This window comes from Eurytemora carolleeae, unplaced genomic scaffold (assembly GCF_000591075.1).
Source record: "Eurytemora carolleeae unplaced genomic scaffold, Eaff_2.0 scaffold185, whole genome shotgun sequence".
Lineage (NCBI taxonomy): Eukaryota > Metazoa > Arthropoda > Copepoda > Calanoida > Temoridae > Eurytemora > Eurytemora carolleeae.
In genome coordinates, this window is record NW_019396153.1 from 307,066 (window position 1) to 334,226 (window position 27,161).

Consider the following 27,161-nt stretch of genomic DNA (forward strand, 5'->3'; position numbering starts at 1 on the left):
ATACTGAATATTCCAGTGACATATTGAATATTCTATTGACATATTGAATATTCCAGGGACATATTGAATATTCCAGGGACATATTGAATATTCCAGGGATATATTGAATATTTGAGGGACAAATTGAATATTTGAGGGACATATTGAATATTCCAGGGACATATTGAATATTCCAGGGACATATTGAATATTCCAGGGACAAATTGAATATTTGAGGGACATATTAAGTATTCCGGGGACAATTTTAATATTCTTGAGACATGTTGAATATTCTATGGCAATATTGAATATTCCATGGACATATTTAATATACCGGGGACACATTGAATATTTCGGGGATATATTGAATATTTTAGGGACATATTGAATATTCCAGGGATATATTGAATATTCCGGGGACATATTGAATATTCCGGGTACATATTGAATATTCCGGGGACATATTAAATATTCCGGGGACATATTGAATATTCCGGGGACATATTGAATATTCCGCTGACATATTGAATATTCCGGGGACATATTGAATATTCCGATGACATATTGAATATTTCGGGAACATATTGAATATTCCGGAAATATATTGAATATTCCAGGGATATCTTGAATATTCCGGAGATATATTAAATATTTCAGAGACACATTGAAAAATCCAGGGATATATTGAATATTCCAGGGACATATTGAATATTCACGAGGACAATATTAAATATTCCAGGGATATATTGAATATTTCGGGGATATATTCAATATTCAAGAGACATATTGAAAAATACAGGAATATATTCAATATTCCGGGGAAATATTGAATATTCACGAGGACAATATTTAATACTCCAGGGATATATTGAATATTCCAGGGACATATTGAATATTCACGAGGACAAAATTGAATATTCCAGGGATATATTGAATATTTCGGAGATATATTCAATATTCAAGAGACATATTGAAAAATACAGGAATATCTTGAATATTCCGGGGAAATATTGAATATTCACGAGGACAATATTTAATACTCCAGGGATATATTTAATATTCCAGGGACATATTGAATATTCACGAGGACAAAATTGAATATTTCAGGGATATATTGAATATTTTGGAGATATATTCAATATTCAAGAGACATATTGAAAAATACAGGAATATATTTAATATTCCGGGGAAATATTGAATATTCACGAGGACAATATTTAATACTCCAGGGATATATTGAATATTCCAGGTACATATTGAATATTCACGAGGACAAAATTGAATATTCCAGGGATATATTGAATATTCCGAAGACAATATTGAATATTCCAGGGACATATTGAATATTCACGAGGACAAAATTCCATATTCCAGGGACATATTGAATATTCCAGGGACATATTGAATATTCCGAAGACAATATTGAATATTCCTGGAATATATATATATTAAATATAAAAATAAGAAGCTAATTGTCACAATGAAAAAGTTTTAAAAAAACTTTTATTCTTGTTATTTGTGCACGTAAAATGTATTAGATCATCTTTTTATAAAGCAGAAATCTCTGTTTTTTTTTGTTTTTACGTATGATCATAACGCATAAACCCCTTTAACTATTAGTCACAAATTATCATCGGGTAACTCATCAGAAAGGAATTGAGTCTTTGCTACAAACCCTGATTTTTTTTTAACTCTATATCAAATAATTTAAGTTTGAAAAATCAAAAGATTACACTATTAGGTTACCAAGATAAAGGAATTTGAAAATTTGAGTTTACTGCAAATACCTAATTCCTTAATTTTTGAGTTTAATACATAAAAGTTTTGAGATTCCTGTCCATTGAACCCGTAACACATTATTTTTTTCAGAAAAATGTAACAGAGTTTATTGGGAGTAAATCCTCCTTGATTAATCAATCAACCAACCGATCAATTCCTTAATTAATTTAACGAGATCTTAAACCCTGGAGAACGTAATCAACCTAGAAATGTTGAATATCTGTCCTGCAGATAGAACACGTGCAAATGTGTTCATTTCTAGTTTAACTCAGGTAATGGATGCTGTAGAAATTCATATGAGTGAAATCAACTTTAATTATTCATTATTTGATTATTGTCATTTAGTAACGTTTTTTATACACTTGAAACAAAGGTATCAAAAAAAAATATTCAAAAAAATATTTTTTCCAGGTTTAGGATGTGAATGATTGAGCTGGGATGAGTAGCTTAAGGAATCCTTGTAACAAAAATTAGTAAAATATTCTGAATTAATTTACTACTTATTAAATAACCTTGATAACCTGAATAGAAGGTATAGAGTTAACTCACATTGATTTAAAGGCACTGTAAAGGATTTTTAAAGTCCCCCCCCCCCCCCACCCTTCCATTAAACTTTTATCTGAGAAACACTAGCGAAGATATCTTGGTTTCTTCTCAGGAAGTCTGGTTAAATTCTGTTTATTCCCTTCTTTCATTCTGCTGCGAAAATCACTCAATCACTTTTTATCAAATAAAGGCTACCTTCCTAATTTTTGCTAACATAAAGGTACTGTTTGGGTATTCAGGTAATGCAAGTCTTAAATTAGAGGGCATTTAATTAAAATTACGCTGGCAATCTTTTTCAGAAACATTGACAATAGGAAGTTGATCCATTTTATACTATAACTTAAAATATTTTTAAGATATGTTTATTTTTAGAAAAAAAATCTCTTGATCTAGTCAAAATTCATTTTTCTCCGATACGTTGAGAGGATTAGAAAAAATAGATATTATCTGACAGTGTGTTTACAATACATGAAGTAAATAGTGCTTTAATGATTATTTAAATAGATAAGAAAAATTAGAAAAAGATAAATAAATGGACTGTAAGCATAATTTTGAGTAGCCCTCAATTCCATGCAAAGATAGCTATGCCTGATTCACAACGGTACCCTTGAAATCTTTATCTGTTCAATGTAGCAGATATTCACGTTTTTGCAGCTCGAAAAGTGGTAATTTTTGATAATTCATCAAATATGTTTTCCTGCAGTAGAACTGCGCAAGTCACTTTTATAGAAACCAGAATTGGTACACAGTTTTCATAGCTGGTTAGCTCTCTGATATTATGTATAATAGTTTTCGTTTTCGATCATTAGTTTAAATGTTAAGTATTTTGTTATTTGGAACCTTTCTTTTTAGTATATAACTATATCTCTGAATTAAAACTGCCTACCATTCATATTGGCTCAGTTTCATTTGCCATAATACTTTTGCCATAATTAAACTTGCCATAATACCTTTGCCATAAGTTACACTTGCCATAAGTTACACTTGCCATAAGTCACACTTGCTATGAGTTACACTTGACATAATGGTTACACTTGCCATAATTGCACTTGCTTTAATTACTTTTGTCATAATTTTCTAATTTTTAAAAAGATATAAATCTGTCTTTTTTACTGTAAATGCGGGAAATTTTCCCATTTTCTCATTGTTTTAAAACAGAACAGTTGACACAAGTTCAGCTCCATATTTTCTCACAATGGAGGACCCTTTGGTGACCTTGAAGACCACAAGTAAGGGTAAAACAATGGTGCGAGACAGCAACAGCTACACCTATGAAGCCAATACCTCGTTTACAGAAGTGAAGCAAGTGTAATTATGGCAAATGAAACTGAGCCTTCAAATTTGAGTGACCCATTCAAATCCTTCCTTAATCTTAAATTTTAAACCGATGATTCAAATTTAAACCCGCAAAAGCTAGTTTAGCGTCATTTAACAGTTTAAAATTTCAAATATTTTCTCCGATGATACAATGTTTTTACTCTTGCCACATATGCAGTGTATATTTTTAAATGTAAGCTATACATTATCAGACAGTCGGATGAACTCCGCTTTCCTTCTCTATTTTCTAAATCTGTGTTTGATGTGTTTTTTTTTAAATACTCTGTAAGATACATATGTTCAAAAGCATAACCTCATGGTTTTGCAAAGGTTTAGAGAACATTTAAATCGTGCAAAGAGCAGTAAATGAGCTGAACTTCTGAACAGAAAGGGGGCTTTGGAACACGTTATTTTGTAATTACAATCTTTAATGATTTAATTATTATTTTGACAAGGATGTTTACTAGTGATGTTGAGGAGGACGACAGTGTTACCATTGATGATGTTCAAACATTAAGACAGGTGATTTATTATTATCCAAACAACAAATTATTTAGGATTTTTCTTTGAAATTTTCTGTACCTTTTGGGTTCATTTCTACTTACAATATGTAAAAATAATTCTAAAGAAGTTGAAAAGTTGTTCTCAGAATTTGTTTCTAATCTAAAAGGGTCTCCTGCATGCATTTTATGTGTCAGGGGGCAGCCGTTTTTTCTTTCTCTTCTTTCTGTTGAATCGAATGCTTTAATGAGAGAATTTTTTCTCTTTTTTGTCGAAGACATTTTACCTTTATGACTGTAAACTACATGAAATACATTTTCAGATGGCATCATTTATAGGGAACTGAAGAAAGTTTCTCACAAAGCCTCAACAAATCTTTGTCAAATCTAAATACTTTCAGAATGGTCTTGGAAATACAAACACTTCCAGGGGTCATTCTTCACCCGATACTCCTTCCCTAGGATCCAATATTTCAGGCAGTTTATTCAAAATATTATTCTTTAAGATTAAAATATTTAGTTAATAAGCAAGTAGATAGAAGCCTTTAAAACTGTTAGCTTGGCAAGTCAGTTTTTTTTATGAGTTTTATAGATTTAATAGGCATAAAACGCGAAAGAAAGAAATCTTCACAAACGGTTCTGATCGTTCTCAGATACATCGTTGAGCAGTAATTCATGTAATTCCAAGGGATTCTTTATGTTTTTTTTTAAATTGTCCAAATTGAAAATTAACTGTTTAACAATTAAAAAATATTTAATTTTCTTAAAATTTATAAAAAATATTTATTTTGGTGCAGGAAAGGTTAGGAATTAAATCAGATAACCCAAGCTGAATATAAACCGTTTCCATCCTTGGAATTTTTCTTAGAGAAAAAAGTTACCAACTAATTGTAAATATTTGTAATATTTGTGAATGAACAGAACCTGAGATATCTCTGCCTTCAGATGCTCTAGATTCTACAGTCAAGAGAGTTATTTTCAGCCATCAAAAGAACTTTTACCCGATGAATGGAAGGTAAGGGGGAAGTAATGTATCCTGTACAGTTTTGTCTGTAAACTGCAATCCTGTGATCTCCATTTTGTGTACTGCATCCTTAATATAGTATCCTGTGTCATGTATAATTTGACTTTTTTCATGTATCTTGTATTAATTGTACTGTATCCATTTTGTCTTGTTTCCTGTATGATTATATCCTGTATTAAATGGAGTGTTCGCCAAAAATGATTTTTCGCGAACACTCCCTTTAACTATTCTGTATCCTGTGCCTATCCTTAAATTCTATGTATCCTATATCCTGCCTCCTTGATCTTATTATATTGTATCTTGAGATTTCAATTGCGTTCTTAAACCCTCTAACAATGTAACGATCTGAAAGTTAATTACGACCTTTCACTTTTCTTTTAACGTTGCATAGTGTTTAATTTGACAAAGAAAGCGGTGTCTGTAGACAAACATGAATGTATAGTTTAAAGACAATAATAACATACAGTGGCCTAGCACTCATGTATGCCGAGTCCATCAGCGCCTGATCCAATCAGGGTTCAGTCATGTGTTTGGTGTCTATTCTGAAATAGTATGGCGGTAATTATCTTATTATCCAATTAGAGATATGAATTCTTCAATCGGCGCTATCAGTAAATGAAAATATTTATTTCTACTGAAACTATGGTGGCCTCTGAAGTCTCATCCTTTGTGAATCCCCCTGTATATTCCTACATAATTCAGATTGTGAATCCCCCTGTATATTCCTATATATTTTAGATTGTGAATCCCCCTGTATATTCCTATATATTTCAGATTGTCTGAGAACTCATTAGAGGATTTACTCTCAAATCCTGTTGGAAAGGATTGTATTTCAAATAGTTTATATTTAATCCTGACATTAACAAATATCATATTTAAGCATTTTTTTCTTTTTTTATTTTTAACATAATATTTGAATATGATTTAAACAACATCTACTTTGTCAATTTTGTGAAACAATTGCCATTAGTCTGTGTATTTACATTTTACAATTTTACAAGACTGGTTATTCTCAATTTGAAATCAAAATTAAAGTATTGTCGACTTTGTTTTTCTCTTTTCAACACAAAACTTGTCGACACTAGTAAATTATTTGGGTTAAATCATTTAACGATTAGACTGGTGTAATTTGTAACTAAAAGTGGGCCTTGCACAATTTTGTAGATGTATAAAAATTAAACCCATTACAAGCATAAAATTTGCGTTGCATTTATACTCAAAATAAATATACATTTTAAATCGTTAAATTGAAAGAAATAGCAAAGGTGAGGATAATTTCGCTTCTGATTTTTTAACTGTAAAATATTTGACTGCAATGATATACAGGAGCTTCTAACTAACGGTGATGTGAGTAAACTCATCAAAAACGAGGAAATAAGGTAGATAGATAGCCAGATAGATAGATAGATAGATAGATAGATAGATAGTTAGATAAATAGATAGAGAGATAGATAGATAGATAGATAGATAGATAGATAGATAGATAGTTAGATAGATAGATAGATAGATAGATAGATAGATAGATAGATAGATAGATAGTTAGATAGATAGATAGATAGATAGATAGATAGATAGATAGATAGATAGATAGATAGATAGATAGTTAGATAGTTAGATAGATAAAAAGATAAATATATATATAAATTAATAAGATAACAGTTTAAGTTTTGATTTATTCTCAAAATATGAATTTAATTTTAATTTCCTCAATCTGTTATGTTTTCATTGACGTGCAACTTTTAGTTATTTCTATATTTCTATCATTGTTTATTATGGAAGTTTCCCTTCTTAAAAAAAAATGAATCCCGGGGGACTTTATAATCTTTACATTCATATATTCCCTGTATTTGGTGGAACCCTTGAAAATAAATATTGATATAGCAACACCACCAGCTAGTTGTCCTCCATACACCAATTAATACGTACACATTAACCCATATATTAGATTAAATTATTATAATACTAGGCCGGCTTTCAGAGCACTTCGTGCCCATCTTCTTTTTTAACTTTTTCTCGTTGCTTTGAGTCCTTTCTCTTTTTATATATCTATATAATAAACAGACATTTGCTTATATGTTCCCTATAGCCGGTCAAACAGTTAACCAAATAGGCTGACATTATTAGTGAACACTTATGGGTTGACTGGGAGTGAAAAAGGCTAAACAAATTCGAATTTTTTTTTTCAACATTTTTTTCAATTTTTCATTTTTTTCAACATTTTTTACTTATTTTTTTTCAATGGACAATGCCGGACCCTTCAGCTTGCATATTCAAAAACAATATTCCTTACAAAATTTTATTCTTCAATATGAAAAAAGTCTAAATAACTTGTGTGTGACCAAAATTAAAAATAAAACTGAGAACATGTTTTTTTAAAAAAATGGCGTCAAATTTGGTTTAGTTAGCACTTTTTTGGCATTACTTTGTAAATGAAAGTACAACTGTTGAGTAAAAAGAATTCCGAAAATTAATTGTGAAAATTAATTGTAAGCCTGACTGCCTCTCATTTAATTGTAATTAATTCGCCCTAAATTAACTGAATCGTTGTATTCAAATATTACCAAACCTAACTAGTAATAAGTCTATAAAAGTCCTATTTGTGGCCCCTAACGTCACATTATCGTGCGGTACAAGTTAATAAGCATAGCCCATTTTTTTATTTTTGTCACTTTTAAAAACTAACCAATAAAACAGGATTTAATGTGTGTGTTTTATAAAAAACTGGTTGTAGGTTAATATTATCTTTTGATAAATGGGAAAATACAAAGATAACTGCATCTATTTAAATTCACAACTCACCCTTAACTAAGCTTCTGGTGAGTATTGCAGTATTTTGTATTACAATGATTGAGAAAAATAGTTAGTTTATAGTAGAGAGTGAATTAAACCAAATGATAAAATTCAAACTGCTCTGATTTACTTCATTTTAATGCTATAGAAATGTAAAAATTAATTCAAAAATAGCTAAAGTATTTAAACGAGAGTTTTGTTTAGACACCCTGTTTAGCTGTATGTGGTTTAGGTCTAAGAGTACAAGTGCTCGAAGTGCTCAAGTATGGGATACTCTGGATGATATTCAAATTCTAAGCAGTCAACAGAACAAAACAAAATCAGCCACAGCAAGGAAATAGAAAATTATATTCAAACCAAAACTAATATGTTATGTTTTTTACATTGTAAACTAATATAAAAAATATTCAGACTGTATATATCTTTTAAGAAATCACCGATTTAGATTTTTATAACTTTGTAAAACTTCTTTTTCGATGATCAAGTCAGCTTGATGTATATTTATAATTTTAAGCTCACTCTCTATTTAGGAGTCATGTCCAACAACCCTTTTAAATCCCTTGGCTAATTGCAGGATATTTATATTTTTTTATATTTATCATTCTTTTATTTGATTTATAAATTTTCTTCCCTTAATTGATGTTTGGTCGTCTTCCCGTATTCTACTTTTATTTGGCAACAAATTAAGAATTATCAAAAGAAATGCATTATAAAGAATAAACATTTTATTTTTTGAACTCCAGGTTGAAGATGTCCTCAGTTGCACCACAAAGTTTCGAAGATGATAAGGATCCTGTTCATTCACTAGTTCCAGCTGGGCTCGTCAAGGAAATTAATATTTATCCTTTTATATATCCTTCATTGAAAAATCATTGATTAAGTATTATCGTTGATTTAGGTTCATCCGTAATTTTAGAGTTAAATTTTCTTTAAGTTGCTCTCAGTTGTTTTATCATTAGCAAGGATAGATCTCTTTCTATGGATTAGTTTTTATTTTATTTAATCGTTTTTCATTTCAGTTTTCTCTGATTTTTCCATATTTTCGTAACCATAATTTTAGTCCTTTTCCTTTATTAATAATATTTCATTATTATTATTTCTTCATTGTATATTTAACAAGATATGTTTTTGATTATTGTTTATTGTTAACTGTTTTTTTTAAATCCCTTTTCTTGGTATTTTCCTTGATCCTGATGGGATATATTGATCGCTAGGCTACTGATACTATTGGGATCGTTCTACCCAAATATTCAACAATAGGAATGATCAGAGATTAATCTAGTTTGAACAGAGTGGTGGAAACTTTTCTATTTTAAATCCAATGAGCTCTGTTGAATTACTTTTGTCTTATCCCATCTTGTTTAATTTAGTGCATTCTTTGAATCCCATGCATTCTTTGAATCCCATGCATTCTTTGAATCCCATGCATTCTTTGAATCCCATGCATTCTTTGAATCCCATGCCTTCTTTGAATCTCATGCATTCCTTGAATCCCATGCCTTCTTTGAATCTCATGCATTCCTTGAATCCCATGCATTCTTTGAATCCCATACATTATTAAAATCTCAAGTATTCTTTGAATCCCGTGCACTCTTTAAATTTCATGCATGCTTTGAATCCCATGCACTTATTGAATCCCATACATTCTTTGAATCCCATGCATTCTTTGAATCCCATTCATTATTCAAATCTCAAGTATTCTTTGAATCCCATGCATTCTTTGAATCCCATACATTATTAAAATCTCACGTAATCTTTGAATCCCAAGCATTCTTTGAATCCCAAGCATTCTTTGAGTCGCATGCACTCTTTAAATTTCATGCATGCTTTGAATCCGATGCACTTATTGAATCTTATGCATTCTTTTAATCCCGTGCATTCTTTAATCTCGTGCATTCTTTAATCTCGTGCATTCTCTGAATCCCGCGCATTCTTTGCATCCCATGCTATCCTTGAAGCTCGTGCATTCAATGAGTCCCATAATCTCATTTACTCGTTGAGTTCCATAAATTCCATGAATCCTGCATTCTTTGTATCTAATGCATTCTTTGAATACCATGAATTTTTTAATCCAAAGGCGTTCTTTTAATCCCACGGAATCATTGAATACCGTGCATTATTTGAGTAACATGCATTCTTTATATCCATTTGTATTCCTTAAGTCCCATGTATTCTTTAAATCCGATGAAATCTTTGAATCCCATGGATTTTTTTAAACCATCGTACATTCTTTGAATCAAATACAATATTTGAATCCGATGCAATCTTTGATTTTCTCTTGAGGATTTACTCTTTATGGTGTACTATCGCATTGTCTTTGACTCGGTTTGATATTCATCGCTTAAATTTTCATTTTTTTTTTTAGTTGAAAGTGCATTTAATTATTCTCAGATGGATCTATTGTTTAATCAAACTGTTCTTTGTTGTTTAATATTTGGAAATTATTTACGTCTGCGACATATAGTGCCAAATATTTACGTCTGCGACATATAGTGCCAAATATTTACGTCTGCGACATATAGTGCCAAATATTTACGTCTGCGGCATATAGTGCCAAATATTTACCTCTGCGACATCTAGTGCCAAATATTTACGTCTGCGACATATAGTGCCAAATATTTACGTCTGCGACATATAGTGCCAAATATTTACCTCTGCGACATCTAGTGCCAATCTGCGACATATAGTGCCAAATATTTACGTCTGCGACATATAGTGCCAAATATTTACCTCTGCGACATATAGTGCCAAATATTTACCTCTGCGACATATAGTGCCAAATATTGACCTCTGCGACATATAGTGCCAAATAAGAGTTAACAAATCATCTAAATTAATTTTTAAGTATTACTCAAATAAAGGAAAAGGGTCTTTTTAATAAAAACATCGAAACGTTACTTAAATCACGATGACAGTCCCCTTAAAGTTGAGCAACATGCACCCTCAATAGAGCTTCTGGTATGTACTGCAACGATTTGGAGTTCTCTGACCGAATAAATAGTGGGTTTTAGTGGAGAGTGTAGAATTTCTGAAATGAATATACCGAGTTCAATACTTGAATGACATAGAGGTTATAGAAAGGTGTAGACCTGTAGTTGCTGGTTTATCGATAATGCATATTAAAGTGGAAAACCCTCTACATAGTGTGTTTGTTATTCAAAATTATTCATCAGACTCAAACTAAATTAATATTACACATTCAGTGGGTAGTAGCATGGTGATAATATTAAGGCCGAAATTATAAATATCTCAGTCGTTCCAATATTAATTGAATCCGAAATGTTAGCAAATTCTCATTTGGTTCAGATGTATTCCAGTAGTTTTTCCCGTTCGGATATTTTAGAAGAACTATTTGAGATTGATTTGAAATATTCGCTGTCAAAACAAAGAAGTTTTGCATCTTTTTTGTAAAATTTGTTATTGAATTTGTTTCGAAAACGTGTATTCACATTTTAAATTGTAGCTTTTATCAAACGTAGAATAATTCAAAACGTTTTTTTTCACGCGAAGTCACTATTCAAATATTCTATTAAAAAAAGTATGCAAAAGTACCATAAATTGTGTTGCCAATACATAGTTGCTACCTCTACGGCGTCCAAAACAAACAAAAATAGCAGAAAAATACTATTATTGGATGAAAATTGTTCAAAATTTGGAGTAGACTAGGTTTAATTAGCAATACATGACTAGGGATCTAATTTCATTAATAGCACAAAGTAGTTTGAACTATGAAGATGTGGTTTAACTATTTCTCTGTTCTGTTTAAATGGTTCAGCTTATCTTCAAAGTTCAAATACTAAATCTGTTCCCAGGACGCATAGTTTTGCTGTTTGGGCTATTTTTAAGGAAAATTGTCAAAAACTTTTCAGATCGGAATTTATAGTGTAAGGTATTTTCCTAAATACATTTTTCAACGAACGACATCTCAAGTGACAATTTCCCAAGCGGCAACATACCAAAGGTTATGCAAGGCCTTCTGAGGCGCCGCTTTCAGGGCTGAGCGATTTGGGTAGGATAGGCTAGGGAGCCGAGCAGTGCGGTTAGAATAGGCTTGGGAAGTTGCCACTTGGGAAATTGTCGTTAAGAAAGTTGCCACTTGGAATATTAAGAAAGTTGCCATTTAGGAAATTGTCATTACGAAAGTTGTCACTTGGGAAATCGTCATTAAGAAAGTTGTCACTTGGGAAATTGTCATTAAGAAAGTTGTCAATTGTCATTAAGAAAGTTGTCACTTGGGAAATTGTCATTTAGAAAGTTGTCACTTGGGAAATTGTCATTAAGAAAGTTGTCACTTGGGAAATTGTCATTAAGAAAGTTGTCAGTTGGGAAATTGTCATTAAGAAAGTTGTCACTTGGGAAATTGTCATTAAGAAAGTTGTCACTTGGGAAATTGTCATTAAGAAAGTTGCCACTTGGGAAATTGTCGTTAAGAAAGTTGTCACTTGTGAAAATACCTAACATTTTATATAATTTCAGTATATTTAATTGAAAAATTATGATTAATGTCTGACTAAATGGGCTCTGCAGGTGAAAGTATTCGACGGAATACTCCTAATGAGGTTCAGTGCTCTATGTTCTGTGGTGGCCGACGGTGCAAGTATGAGAGCGGAAATAGTTGGACCAAACAGGATATGGCTTTACAGGTAATCTGCAGGATACAAGGTTTAAATACTCCGATAAACAAAGGTGTAAAATAGAGTACTAGAGTAGTCATATAATTGAGTTCATAGTTACCCACAAAGGATGAGACTTTACTGACGACCTTTTGTAGTTTTCTGCCTAAAATATAGACTTCACATATTAACATATTAACATATTAACATATTAACATATTACCATAGAATTAACATATATAATTGTGCTGCAAAGAAAAATACAAGTTAATATCTGCTTCGAACCTTGAATGTAAGGTTAAAGTGTGTAAATTCCGTACAGTCGTCTTTGAAGTTTCCTTCTTTGAAGTTACATTTTAAAATTAGATTTTATTTTAGTCCAGTGTCCAACTCACTTTTATACTGTAAATATAATAACAAGTATAATATTTAATCTATTCAATATATTATCTATACTATAATATTTAATATTTATATATATCTATATATCTATGATAATCTCTATAATATTCAATCTGTACAATATATATGTTGCGTATAACCAAACGGCTGGACCGATTGGGCTGAATTTTTTTTCTGAAACACTCATGGGTGGCCGGGGGTGTTATAGGCTAATCGATTTTTTAATTTTTTAAATTTTTTCCCACGGGCAACGCCTGGCCCTTCAGCTAGTAAATAATAAAACAAAACTAAACTTATAAACTTGTTTAATTTAGAAAAAACATCTTGTTATTTCATTTGCAAACATCATATAATAATACATATACACGATAATTTAATTTATTTATAAAAAAAACACATACTAGAATTTGAGATAAAAATTGATCTATTTACCAAATTTAATGTTAGTTTAATCAATTTAATCCAAAATACAGGGGCACATATATTTTCGTCCCAATTTAATGATAGTGTGCTACGTCGCTTAACTTTCAACTGCCGGTTCAATTTTGATTCAAAGTTATCAATTGGTTAAGGATTTGAATCGATGATTCAAACTTTGAACCGGCGTTTAGCAGTTCAAATTCTTTAAATTCTGTCCCCTTGGTCAATTATTAAACTAATATTCCCTAGGGAATATATTCCTCCTGGATTACCTCGGATATTCTAGCCATGGCCAGACCTAACACAGCTCAGGTCAGATAAAATACAAAACATTTTACATATTTTTTTAATTTTACGCTCTAAACGATATTTTCTTTGAACTATAATAAAGATAAAAATGATTTTTGAAAAACAACTTTCATTATTTTTTAACTTTTAAGTGTAAAGGATCGTAATCATGAAAAAATAATTTTTTTATTTAACTAAAACCTAAATATATGATCATGGTTCTTGATTAATTTTTTTTTTAAATATTCATGAAAATGGAAGAAACCCCAATTAAATAAATTTGTTTAGATGGAGGAGTTCAAGTTAATTGAACAGTTCGAACAGACGGGTATAAAATCTGTAGTTAATCTTCAGGTCAAATATTATTTAACGACATTAAAGCTAACGTCGTTGTAACTTTAAGTAATCTAACATATCTAGATACCTTTTAAACCTTTATCTGATTAATAATGTGGAAGATATAGAAGTGTTTATTATTGTAGTTCTAGCTTTAGAGTTGTTGGGAGAAATCTTTTGAATTCAAACAAAGTTTTTTAAAAATGTTAAATTCTAAGACACAACAAAATGTTGTTTTGTTATTTTTTTGTAATTTAGATGCCTGGTGAGCATGCTAGCTGTGGACCTAAACTTGAACCATCAGGATTTACATATGATCCGAACGAGTTAATGAAAAGAAAAATCTTCTATTATAATTTCATCTGGAGAGATTTTGGTGAAACCTCGTCAAGTAATCTCCTGGATATGGTTAAGGTACTGATTTATATCCTGAATATGGTTAAGGTGCTGATTTATCTCCTGGATATGGTTAAGGTACTAATTTATCTCCTGGATATGGTTAAGGTACTGATTTATCTCCTGGATATGGTTAAGGTACTAATTTATCTCCTGGATATGGTTAAGGTACTGATTTATCGTCTGGATATGGTTACGGTATTGATTTATCTCCTGGATATGGTTAAGGTGCTGATTTATCTCCTGGATATGGTTAAGGTGCTGATTTATCTCCTGGATATGGTTAAGGTACTGATTTATCTCCTGGATATGGTTAAGGTACTGATTTATCTCCTGGATATGGTTAAAGTACTGATTTATCTCCTGGATATGGTTAAGGTATTGATTTATCTCATGGATATGGTTAAGGTACTGATTTATCTCATGGATAAGGATGCTGATTTATTTTCGTTTTACATTACAAGGAAAAAACATTTTATTTACACAAACTTATTTTCAGAATACAAACATTTTTTCCTGTTCATAAAGGAACAGATAACATGCCTGAAACTCTTTATAGTTTATAATCCCTATTTATTTTTTAACCCGATGGTGTGAACGTCAAGCTTTAAATTTTAACTCTGATTACCTGACCTGACAGAAATGAAAGTTTGTAATATCAAGGTCCTCGAAATCAGGAAGCAAATACATAAGGATTTGTGTAAATGAAATGTATTGTCCTTGTAATGTAAAACGTATGCGTTATTCTTTGTTTGGTTAAATCAATTTTCATTGTTTAGGTTGTAACTTTTCATTGTTTTGGTGCTATCTTTCCATTGTTTAGGTTCTATTTTTCATTGTTTAGGATCTATCTTCTTATAGTTTAGGTTCTATCTTTTCATTGTTTAGGTTCTATCTTTCCATTGTTTAGTTGCTATCTTTCCATTGTTTAGGTGCCATCTTTTCATTGTTTAGGTTCTATTTTTCCATTGTTTAGGTGCTATCTTTCCATTGTTTAGGTTCTATCTTTCCATTGTTTAGGTGCTATCTTTCCATTGTTTAGGTGCTATCTTTCCATTATTTAGGTTCTATCTTTTCATTGTTTAGGTTCTGTCTTTTCATTGTTTAGATGCTATCTTTTCATTATATAGGTTCTATCTTTTCATTATTTAGGTTTTATCTTTTCATTGTTTAGGTGCTATCTTTTGCTTTGTCAGAAGGGAAAGTTGCAGTTCACTGTCATGCAGGCCTGGGCAGGACTGGTGTTCTTATAGCTTGCTACTTGGTTTATCATCTTAGGCATTGCTTTTCATGCATTACTTGCACTGTAAAAAGTGAATTTTAATTTTCCCTGTGAAATATTAATCTGTTATTACTGTATAAACAATTACTTATTAAACCAATCAGAAGCTAACAGCCAGTGCAGTGATGAGATAAGTCTTATAAAGTGCTCGATATATTGATATGTCGAACACAACGTTAGGATTTTCCCTCACATCGTTGATAGCAATTACTAAACCTATTTTTCTGTTAATTAGAAAATGTCCTATAGTAGGGATATATTATGTTTACCAAACTGTATTAATTCAACTGCAGAACCCTGTTCTCTAAAATTAATAAAAGATAAGTTTGTCACCAATTATATTTGTCACGTGGTTTCACGCTGGCTTTCCTTTCCTTTATTGGTTTGATTTATCGGTATTAAACATTAAGTTAACATAATTATATTGATATATATATTTTTGTGCCTGAAAGCAATGTCTGTTAACTAGGGTCAGATCGAACGATGCAATTAGATATGTCCGGCTAAAAAGACCAAATGCAGTTCAAACAAGGAAAGCATCGAAATATATCATAAAGAAACATTTAGTTAAACATTTGGAAACATATAAAAACATTCAGAGACATTTAGAATTATTAAGAAATTATTAAGAAACACTAAGAAACATTTATACAGAATTATAAACATTGTACATATTTTGAAATATGTATAACATTTATAAACCCTTATAAACATTTATACACATTTATAAACATGTATAAATTTAAATGTTTATAAATGTTTATAAATGTTCATATTAAACATTTATAAACACTTTAAACATTTATGCACGACATAAACAAATTAAAACCCTAAGAAAGATTTAGAATATCAATTATTTATAAATTATCATAAAATTATAAATTTTCGATGTATTTAGAGGACAAATTGCAACTGTAAAAGAGTTTGAAACATTCTTCCTTCCACAGTGTTTAGGAATTAATCTTGTTTTACATCTAGTTTAATAATTCAGATTTGAATCAACCTGTTTAGAAGAAGTAGTTTATTATTCTTAGAGGATATCATTCTGTCTTCTGGTTCGAGGTGGTTAAATTACTCCTATGTAGATAAAAGAAATGTAACGATGTAAAAAAATATGTGCGTTAAACCTTTACTTTTAAATTTTTCATCTAATTAATTATAAAATTTCGAATTTGAAATGTTTTTTGTTTGTTGTCTATACTTTTTAAGTGTTAAAGCCTCTTAAATGTTAGATTAAAAATTAAAATTTTAATAAGTTTATTTCAATAAGTATGGACCATTCATAGCTCTTGTTTGTGGGACCGATTCGACTTGCAACCCCTTTCAGATTTGAGAATACTCCCTTTAAGAATATTGAGAATAAGATAAAATATTGCAGTGTACAGTACTAAACCTCCGGCAGAACGAGACCGTAAGGTTGGAAGGTTTACAGTAGAGACCTGCTTGAAGCGCCAGAAATATATAAGCCACGGTTACGAGGCGAGGACATTAAAATATATTCCTAAAATACTTTATGTACTCTGTGAACGTATTATCAGACTGTGTGACGAAGGTAACAAGAGCTACGATGTAAATGTTTGTAATTTTACCAGGAAATTCCTGGCATTTAAGATAAACAATAGTTTGGAGCTTATGAGTGCTCCGGGTTCTCTAGAGTCTACTCCAAGTGACAGTATGATGGCTACCAGACGATCCAGTCACTCCGCCCTTAACGGGCATACTGAGATGAGCACAGCAACCACGACTCCGGGGGAGTCAAGACCTAACTCTGAAACCAACTCCCTGGTTCAATCTTGCTCATCCGCTCTCTCCGGGGTAGATGATAAGAACCTGGATGAAATACTCGGAGACGGGATAAAGTCCCAGAAACTGGAGGAGAACAATGTAACCCAAGAGCTGGCATCTAGGTTGGATCTGCATAACTATGTGATGGCTGAGAAGTTACCGATCTATAAGACTGAGTTTGTCTACGAGGGTCTAATGGAGCAGCATGTAAATATTGCCAAGGTATAGTATAGGGTTGCTAAACCTTCTTTTCAATTTTAATTTCAATAATGAGTGCCATATCCGATTCCCAACGGTACCCTTTAATAGTTTGTCTGATAACGAATTGAAAGTTTATTTTTTCCATCGGGGTTTTCCATATGGGTTTTTCATAGGGGTTTTCCAGCGTGGTTTTCTATAGGGGTTTTCCATAGGTGTTTTCCATAGGGGTTTCCATAGGGGTTTTATTTATGGGTTTTCCTTAGGGGTTTTCCATAGTGGTTTTCTATAGGTGTTTTCCAAGGGGTTTTTCATAAGGGGGTTTTCCATAGGGGTTTTCCATAGTGGTTTTCCTATGAAGTGACTTTTTTAGAAGCAATATGGAGAAAATTGTAATTTTCAAACTAAATAACTACAATATTTTCCACATTGATCAGATAAACGATTAAAGGGTACAGTTGTGAATCGGCAATGTCATTTTTGAAATGACAATACAAATCTGTTTTTAATTATTTGTGAACAACTGTTGAATTAAAAAAAATATAACTGCAATGATTCTATTTCCTTCTTTTATTGATTCTAATTATTTCCATCTTTATTCTGTATTCAGATTGTTTGTCATCATTTTATGATTACCTCTAAAATAGAGATATATATTTTTATCTTGTAGGCTACAGGAGAAGAGAAATGGTCCTCCACGTGGCAGGTAAACAGAAATAATTTGCATAAAGTTGTAATTTTTATCTGTCTGTCTGTTTGTTTGTCCGATCATAACTCAGGAACTCCTGAACCGATTTGCCTCTATTTTTATTGGGGAACTCTGGAGAACCACGGGATTGTTTTAGCTTGGTTATAAAATTCTAAGTTGAGTGGGAGTAACTATGAGTACCCTGGGACCGCTGGGTTCTCAATCTAGTTTTTATATTTTGGTTTTTCTAGGTTAAACAGTACCCTTGGCAATCCTGGGGTCTAAATCTAGTATTCTAGGTTAAACAGTACATTGGGCAACACTGGGTTCTAAACTAGTATTCTTGGTTAAACAGTACCCTGGGCAACACTGGGTTCTAAATCTAGTATTCTAGGTTAAACAGTACCCTGGGCAATGCTGGGTTCTAAATCTAGTGTTCTAGGTTAAACAGTACCCTGGGCAACACTGGGTTCTAAATCTAGTATTCTAGGTTAAACAGTACCCTGGGCAATGCTTGGTTCTAAATCTAGTATTGTAGGTTAAACAGTACCCTGGGCAATGCTGGGTTCTAAATCTAGTGTTCTAGGTTAAACAGTACCCTGGGCAATGCTGGGTTCTAAATCTAGTATTCTAGGTTAAACTGTACCCTGGGCAATGCTGGGTTCTAAATCTAGTATTCTAGGTTAAACTGTACCCTGGGCAATGCTGGGTTCTAAATCTAGTATTCTAGGTTAAACAGTACCCTGGGCAATGCTGGGTTCTAAATCTAGTATTCTAGGTTAAACAGTACCCTGGGCAATGTTGGGTTCTAAATCTAGTATTCTAGGTTAAACAGTACCCTGGGCAATGCTGGGTTCCAAATCTAGTATTCTAGGTTAAACTGTACCCTGGGCAATGCTGGGTTCTAAATCTAGTATTCTAGGTTAAACAGTACCCTGGGCAATGGTGGGTTCTAAATCTAGTATTCTAGGTTAAACAGTACACTGGGCAATGGTGGGTTCTAAATCTAGTATTCTAGGTTAAACAGTACCCTGGGCAATGGTGGGTTCTAAATCTAGTATTCTAGGTCAAACAGTACCAGCAGGATTTAAACTTCCGTGAGTCCGCCTGGGACAAATTAAAAGCTGAAACTAGCATACAAGGAAATTAGTGGAATAATATTTTCAAACAGAAAAAAAAAGATAATTAAAAAGATGTTTATCTATTGTTTAAATATATCTCTACAAAAATTAGAAATCAGAGGTCAAAATTTTTTTTGTAAAACAGCGCTAATCTACATCACTTAATCTCGTTTCAATGTGACAAGAGTAAAAAAAATTCAAAGCACAGGACAACGAAGAATGTTATTCCATTTAATTTTGTAGTATTATCCACCCTATTATTTGACTGGTTGGAACATCTTAAATCTCCAGTATTGGACAAAGACAGTATCACATATATAGGAATATTGACTATTCATCTCAAATAGATATATAATGCGCGAGCTTGTTTTTAGTTTTTTTTTTCGTCAAATTTTGAATAGTCAATGGCTCAGTGATTTTGGGAGATAATCTAGAGAAGACTTATAGACGTCTACCTAGCCATCAGGAATTAATCAAATAAGTTCAAATTTCTTCTGGACAATTAGATTTTTGGATAATTATAAAACATTTTTATCAGCTACAAAAACATTATATCTAAAAATTTCGTTAGTTTTTTTCTGTTAACATTTGTGGATTTTCAAAAATGTTTAAAATCTAAAGTTTTCTAACCACACTTGTATATTTTGACAGGCCATAAAACCCCCCTAGGGAACATGAAACTTACCATAAACAAAAATTTGGACCATCTTTTAAACCATTTTGACGTTTTTCGAATACAAAAAAAAATTTTAAAAAAACATAGACAAGCCAAATTTATTTTCCAATTAGTTGAGATTTCGCAATGCATATTGAAAATACTTTTCATTTTCTAAAAATGATTTTGTTGTTTTAAGATATTTTTGATATCTGCAGAATTCCTTCATTGCAAATGCTTTTGTTAATGATTTAAAGGAAATTTTTTTTTTTAAAGAAAATATTTTTTTTGTGTTTGAAAAGAACGAATAGAACAGAATGATAAATGATAAAACGTAAAAAGCTGATTTAATTAGAACATTTCATAATTAACCTAATTTCATAAGAAATAATCTTTTTCGCTAAAGGGATTGTCAAAAAAAAGAATGTTGTGTGACCCCATCATGGATGGTACTTTGTATTTAAATGATCGCTTAAAATTCTTAACCTGCATTATTTTGATAAATTATGTTGAACCCAGGTGTACATACTAGAATACATAATCAGGTTTGTAGCCAGGTTGCAGCCCCTCAAACGTCCACAGGTTAGAAAATATATTTTTTAATCATTTCAAGTATTAAATTCTTGCGAAGCTTTTTACCAGAACTTACCGTTGAAATAATTTGAGGCATATATTCGTAAACCTATTCTTAGAAGTAAAATTCTAGAGTTAATAATCATAAAATGCAACTTATAGTCTTGGCATTTCTAAAATGTGGTCTGCCTTTATGTGTTTTCAATATCACCGGAAATTTGAAGAATTTCGTTCATATTTCAACAATTTTGGAATTATCTAATAAAACTGAAATTCTGCACGAAATTATATCTCCGGCAATATTGTGCAGCACAAAAAAGGTAGACCACATTTTGAAATATCAGGACTAAGAGATTTTTTTAAGGTAATGACTTAAAAGATCATACATGTGAAAATAGGTTGACGACAAATACAAATAAATTAAAATTTCATAGACGAATTTCAAGTAGTTTTGCTACTTTCATGTTTAGCAATAACCAGCTGAGCAGAATAAAGTATACCCCATGCATAAACTCGGTGTAATAATAAAATTCACAGATTTATGGCCAGACATTTTGTCAAGACATTATGTAAGCACATATTCAAAAATGCCTTTTAAATATAAATTAAAATTTCATGAAACTCATTAATGCAGGAAAACATGCAAATTGCAAACCAACCTTTTATAACTTGTTCTCTTGGTTTAATGAATTTAATGGATTTTAATAAAATACATATTTAAACATATTAAAACAAGTAATGAATTGTAGAATGGTGAAACAATAAGAAGAAGGTTTACACAGGGAGGGTTTAAATATCCAAATTTAGGATCAGTTTTTAGAAAACATTTTATAAATAATTTGCTTGTCTGGGTGTCTGTCTGTTTGTTTGTGTCCAATAAACATCAGAACGGCTGAACCGATCGGGCACAAATTTTGTGTGGGACCTAATATGACCCCAGGGAAGGTTTATGGATGTTCAGAATTAAAAAAATTTGCCACCGACAAAATTCGTTTTTAAATGTTCAAATACAAGTTGAACTAGTATGACAAGTTGAACTAGTATGACAAGTTGAACTAGTATGGCAAGTTGAACTGGTGTATGAAAAGTTCAACTACTTCTCCAGTGAACACTCGAGAGTGCAAACTAGATAGGTGTTACAACTAGTTGTACTCGTTCAACTTGGGGACGAAAACTCTTTATGTCTAACTAGCCAATTAGAAAATCTTGAAAGCAGCTATTTAAAAAGATGCTGTCTATACACTACAGATTGAGAATGACAGCTTTAGAAAATTTACGACAGCTTCAGTTCATTCAGCACAATTACTGAGATTTAGGGATACATGCTTCTTGTTATAAAATTATCAGCGGCAAAACCCATTAAGAAATGTTCCAGGTGACATTTGATAAACTCTTCCGATGTATTCGTTATTAAGGGTTTCATTGTAATTCTAGCCACATTGGTAGGACCATTGTCCTTTTCTAGCCGCAGCACTCGGCCCCTTCTATAGCCTGTGGCTAGGACAGGGACTGGGCTAACTGGCTGTGGACTATGGGCGGTATTAGTTATTTCCGGAAATTCTCTTTCCGGAAGTGTTCTCTCTCAAAGCAAGTGACTCTGGAGTTTGCAGCTCCTATATTTTTCTTGTCGTTAATAATATACTCTTGACTTTGATGAATAATCTATAAAGCCCAAGTCTATTAATAAATATATTATTATCAAGCTTAACAGTGTAGTATTGAACATTGGATTTTTTTACAAGAAATAATTCTGCAATACAATATAAACGTAGCTGTGGCTAAATTTATGCAACTTTTAAAAATAAACAAAAAATTGCAACGATACAAACTTTATTTCAACATTGATAATGGAGATATTTTAGCATTGATAATGGAGATATTTTAGCATTGATAATGGAGATATTTTAGCATTATTAATGGGGACACTTTAGCATTAATAATGGAGATATTTAAGCATTAATAATGGGAATACTTTAGCATTGATAATGGAGATATTTTAGCATTGATAATGGAGATATTTTAGCATTAATAATGGTGATATTTTAGCATTGATAATGGAGATATTTTATCATAGATAATGGAGATATTTTAGCATTGATAAAAGAGATATTTTAGCATTGATAATAGAGATATTTAAGCATTAATAATGGGGATACTTTAGCATTGATAATGGAGATATTTTAGCGTAGATAATGGAGATATTTTAGCATTGATAATGGAGATATTTTAGCATAGATAATGAAGATATTTGAGCATTGATAATGGAGATATTTTAGCATTGATAATGGAGATATTTTAGCATTGATAATGGAGATATTTTAGCATTAATAATGGGGATACTTTAGCATTGATAATGGGGATACTTTAGCATTAATAATGGAGATATTTTAGCATAGATAATGGAAATATTTTAGCATTGATAATGGGGATATTTTAGCATTGATAATGGAGATATTTGGGGAATTGTCAAGAAACTTTGTCTTAAATTGTGATCTTTTTTAAAAATAAAAATGTTGATTATTCCTCGGAAATGTTTGAAGTATTTTTTTAAGACACTAACAAAAGTAAAAACTCCTAATTTGTTGTTGGGTGGCTCACATAGATCAAAACTGCTATGAAAAATTGAATCATTTTTCAAGACTGGGTTGACTTTAAAGGGTTGCAACGACTTTCCCTAGCTCACTTATACTGTTTTGAAGCCATACAGATTTTGTTTTTATTTTAGCTTAAATTTTTAAGAAGTAATTGGCAACAATTCTCATCGAATTTAGCATGAGAGCTTACAATTTAAGGATCCCTGTGTGCTAAGCTATGCACTGTATAGATTTCATGAGCTCATGCAGTATTTTTAAATTATACGAATCTACCGTTCCTACAGTTATATTAGAACACTTTTCATGTATTGGTTAAAAACTGGAAATTAATATTGTTTACAGCTGGTTAGGGCATCTACACTAAACATCGGTATTCATTAAATATTTTCTTCATTAAATCTAATACATGATGTCGTAGACCTATGTAGATGTTTCAAACTATGATTTCTGTTAGATCAAATAATTCAAAATTCAGGAATTTGATATTTTAAACTTTGAATTCTGTCAGATCAAGTTGTCTAAGTTTGAAATATTAAAGTTTTACAACATTAGGTCGCAAAGATATAGGGATTAGAAAATTTGGGGTTGTGATAAAAACGCAATTCCTTTGTTTAAAAATGTTAAATGTTTTCTAGGTTGAAAGTTTAATGAAACGACTTTTAGCCTCTTTGACTCAGCAGACTATACCAGTAGCAGGTAATTTCAGTTTAACACGCAAACTTTTAATCAAAATCCTTCTTTGCTTCATATGCTCATATGTTAAGGCTTTCTTAATCTCATACATGAAAGTATGTTTGGTGAAACAAAAAAAAATAATTATTTATTTTAACAATTTTGTGTCTTTTAAATGATATTTTGGTATTTTCGAACCAATTTGTTATTCCATAATTTCTAGCTATTTGTGTATTTTCATGCTAGTTTTGTGTATATTAACATTTTTTTGTGGATTATAATATTTTTTTCTGAATCTTGATTTAGTCATGTATTTTTAATCTCTTAATACTAATGAATTAAATTAAAACCTCGTTTGTAATTTCGTTTTCCAAGTTTCATTAACTCCCTCCATTAAAAAAATGACAACTAAAAATAAATACTTTTTTATTCAACTACATCCATAGCCACAACTAATAATATTTAAATTGAATTAAAAAAACAGAATAAAATACCAGGGTATTCGAATTTTGTTATTTTCTATGGACTTTTTAAAGATCCCCGGAGAGTTATTTTTTTAAGTCAAACCACACTTCACAAGAAAGTTGAAGAAGTTCAAAAGTATATGAAACATTATTATAGTACGACTTTGAGACCTCGTAGCTCTTCTAGTTTCCAGTTTTAGAATAAGTATGAAAAAAAAACAAATTTACTTCGTTAATCGTTATACACTAGAAATTTTCCCCAACTATAATTGATTTGTGTTTAGGAGTACTGCAGCCGGCTGGAAAGAATTTCCCCAAACTACGGGGAGGAACATTAGCCTCTTGTCTCAAGTTTATGATGACTGTTTACGATATTGTATACGAGGTAAACTTTAAACTTTAAACTTTAAACATTAAATTTTTCATTTTATTTCTCTAAATAGCCTAGCTTAAATGTACATTTTTTATTAAGAAAAATCTGAATTGACAGAAGTTTAAATTTGAGCGCAAATAAAGGGTAACTCTAAACTTCCCCCCCCCACACCAAAGAAAAAAAGATTTGTAAAGCTCAGTATGCCCTTGCTGTACTTAAAGAACTTCTGTGACGATTAAAACTCTCATTTAAAATATGTACGATTTCAAAGCGTATTGTAGCCCATAATCACATGCTATGATTTTTAAAGCAACAAATTAAAAAACCAAAAGTTAGAAGTTTTGAGATTGTAAATCTCAGGATCAATCATTCAGAGACCTATGGATTAATTTACTTCCTCTTCGATGGTGTTCATACCCTTTAGGGATCTTTTAAATTTTAGGTTTAAGCATTTATCTTCTAATTTAAAAGTGTACACTTTGGATATCAACATCAATAATTTGAGATTAACTATCCTCCACACAAAAGTTCCATCCTTAGGTCATCTGAATCATCGATCATACTTTAAATAGTTTAGTAAAACAATAGGCAGGCGTCGGTGTTTAACAGACAATTGTCTGGTTTGTTAATTGGCTAATTGGTGCATTGGTCGATAGATTCTTTGATCAATAGGTTCGTTGGACGGGGTCCTCAACTCGGACACAGTAGTCTCCAATAATCAGTAAATAGATATATTTCAAAACTGTAATAAAAAACAGATATTATAAAATTAAATGACAATGTTAATAAAATAAAATGACATGGTATGAATATTTAATAGTATAACTTACTAGTTTTGCGTGTCAGAGTAAAAAGGAGTAATTAAGGATTTGAGGGTCTGATGGAATAGTTTAAAACATTTGAATTCACATTTTTAAAGTGGAATTTACTATGGATTGCAAAGTTATTTATGGATTTGATCTTTCACTTAGTAAAAAGTTTCACTGTTTTGACTTTCCTTTGTCGGGGTAGAGTCGGAGAAATTGTTTGGTTTGGATTTGGGGTTGGTAAAGACGACATGACGTGAGGGTTGGGGTTAGGAGATAGGTTTATGGTCAACAAGTTCAGCTTGAATTTGCTTTAATGGCTTGACTGCCGACTGGTTTATACGAGTAGCACATGTAAATTAAATCATACCTATTCGCATCGATATATTTCAATTGACCCTTCATTTGAAGGGGAACATGCCCAATTTTCAACAAACGATACACTTAAATAAATATTTGATAAATAAAGTGAAAGAAATAGTCTCTTTTTTAAATAACAGTTATAAGTCCACAATTTTTTCCCAGACAAAGTTCTAAAGCGTACCATTGTGTATCGGACATGCCCTCCTTTAAATGGATGGTCACTAGAAATTTAGCATACAGTCCCTTAAAATCGTTAAAATAGAAATTTAGCATACAGTCCCTTAAAATCGTTAAAATTGTGTACTTTGTACAAAACATCAATTTAGCATACAGTCCCTTAAAATGGTTAAAATTGTGTACTTTGTACAAAACATCAATGAAGTTGATATGCACAATGTAAACTGCAAACATGCTACTTATTTTAGAAGGAAAGTCACGGTACAATGAGGATGGATGATTCTACCACTAAGAAGATGCTGGATATCCTGGATGGGTTTCAAGCTCTCAGCTCTGAACCACAAACTTAAATATTTTACAAAACCTTGTTCATTTCTATACGAGACTGATTTCAACAAGCTGATTTCAACAAACTCGGTTTAGGTCGATATTAAAAACATTGATAAATCAGTTTACAGATTCAGCAGATTACAATACAACATATAAAGAGCAATAACAATTTATTTAGATCTGTAGAACCAACATTTATGACTCTTACGAAATATTTTGAACAGTTTTCAGTTTTCTCTGTATATCAGCTCATTCATCATTTTATTACTAAAATTATATTTTATTCTCATCCAATATTTGCAATACAAGGATCTTTCCAGTTCAATTAAGTAAAAACTGTCCTATATTCAATGAGCACATCCCCGTAAACTGTCGTCTCTTCCTCCGGCAGCCATTTTTCTTCAAGGTCGTCATTACTTGTTTTTTAAGAATTCAATTTTACAGTATGAGTCACATCACATTTTAAACGATACAATGTCCCCAAATTGAGGGTTGAACAAGCATGTTGATTTATTAAAACGTAGGATTTTCATCGTAATTTCTTGTGTTAATTTTAGCTTTAAAGGTTATAAATCATTTTAAGATGGCTTGATGCCATGGAAAAGAAATTTGAATAAAACGATAAAGAAATGAAAAAGGTATTAATAATTATGTAATTATGTAATTATGTAATTATGTAATTAAGTAATT

General features: G+C 31.3%; 1 protein-coding gene across 3 annotated transcripts; it reads left to right on the forward strand.

Moving 5' to 3' along the window:
• Positions 1 to 1,852: 1,852 nt before the first annotated feature.
• Positions 1,853 to 27,093, forward strand: LOC111696610 (protein tyrosine phosphatase domain-containing protein 1). 3 transcript variants are annotated; one of them, XM_023466253.1, is made up of 26 exons: positions 1,853 to 2,030; positions 2,170 to 2,210; positions 4,089 to 4,143; positions 4,523 to 4,598; positions 5,043 to 5,136; positions 5,920 to 5,968; positions 6,472 to 6,524; positions 8,168 to 8,269; positions 8,679 to 8,763; positions 9,150 to 9,195; positions 12,463 to 12,578; positions 13,620 to 13,682; positions 13,947 to 14,012; positions 14,253 to 14,408; positions 15,565 to 15,668; positions 16,142 to 16,204; positions 16,571 to 16,626; positions 17,051 to 17,679; positions 18,326 to 18,361; positions 19,410 to 19,485; positions 19,708 to 19,785; positions 19,878 to 19,930; positions 20,639 to 20,701; positions 23,922 to 23,982; positions 24,707 to 24,807; positions 26,390 to 27,093. In XM_023466253.1, the coding sequence occupies exons 2-26, from the start codon at positions 2,197 to 2,199 to the stop codon at positions 26,489 to 26,491; spliced, it is 2,397 nt and encodes a 798-aa protein (XP_023322021.1). In that variant the 5' UTR covers positions 1,853 to 2,030; positions 2,170 to 2,196; the 3' UTR covers positions 26,492 to 27,093. The 3 variants fall into 3 exon arrangements, with proteins under 3 accessions (XP_023322021.1, XP_023322022.1, XP_023322024.1); XM_023466254.1 differs by lacking the exons at positions 1,853 to 2,030; positions 2,170 to 2,210 and adding an exon at positions 3,453 to 3,533 and having other exon boundaries at positions 4,077 to 4,143; XM_023466256.1 differs by lacking the exons at positions 1,853 to 2,030; positions 2,170 to 2,210 and adding an exon at positions 3,472 to 3,533.
• Positions 27,094 to 27,161: the final 68 nt, after the last annotated feature.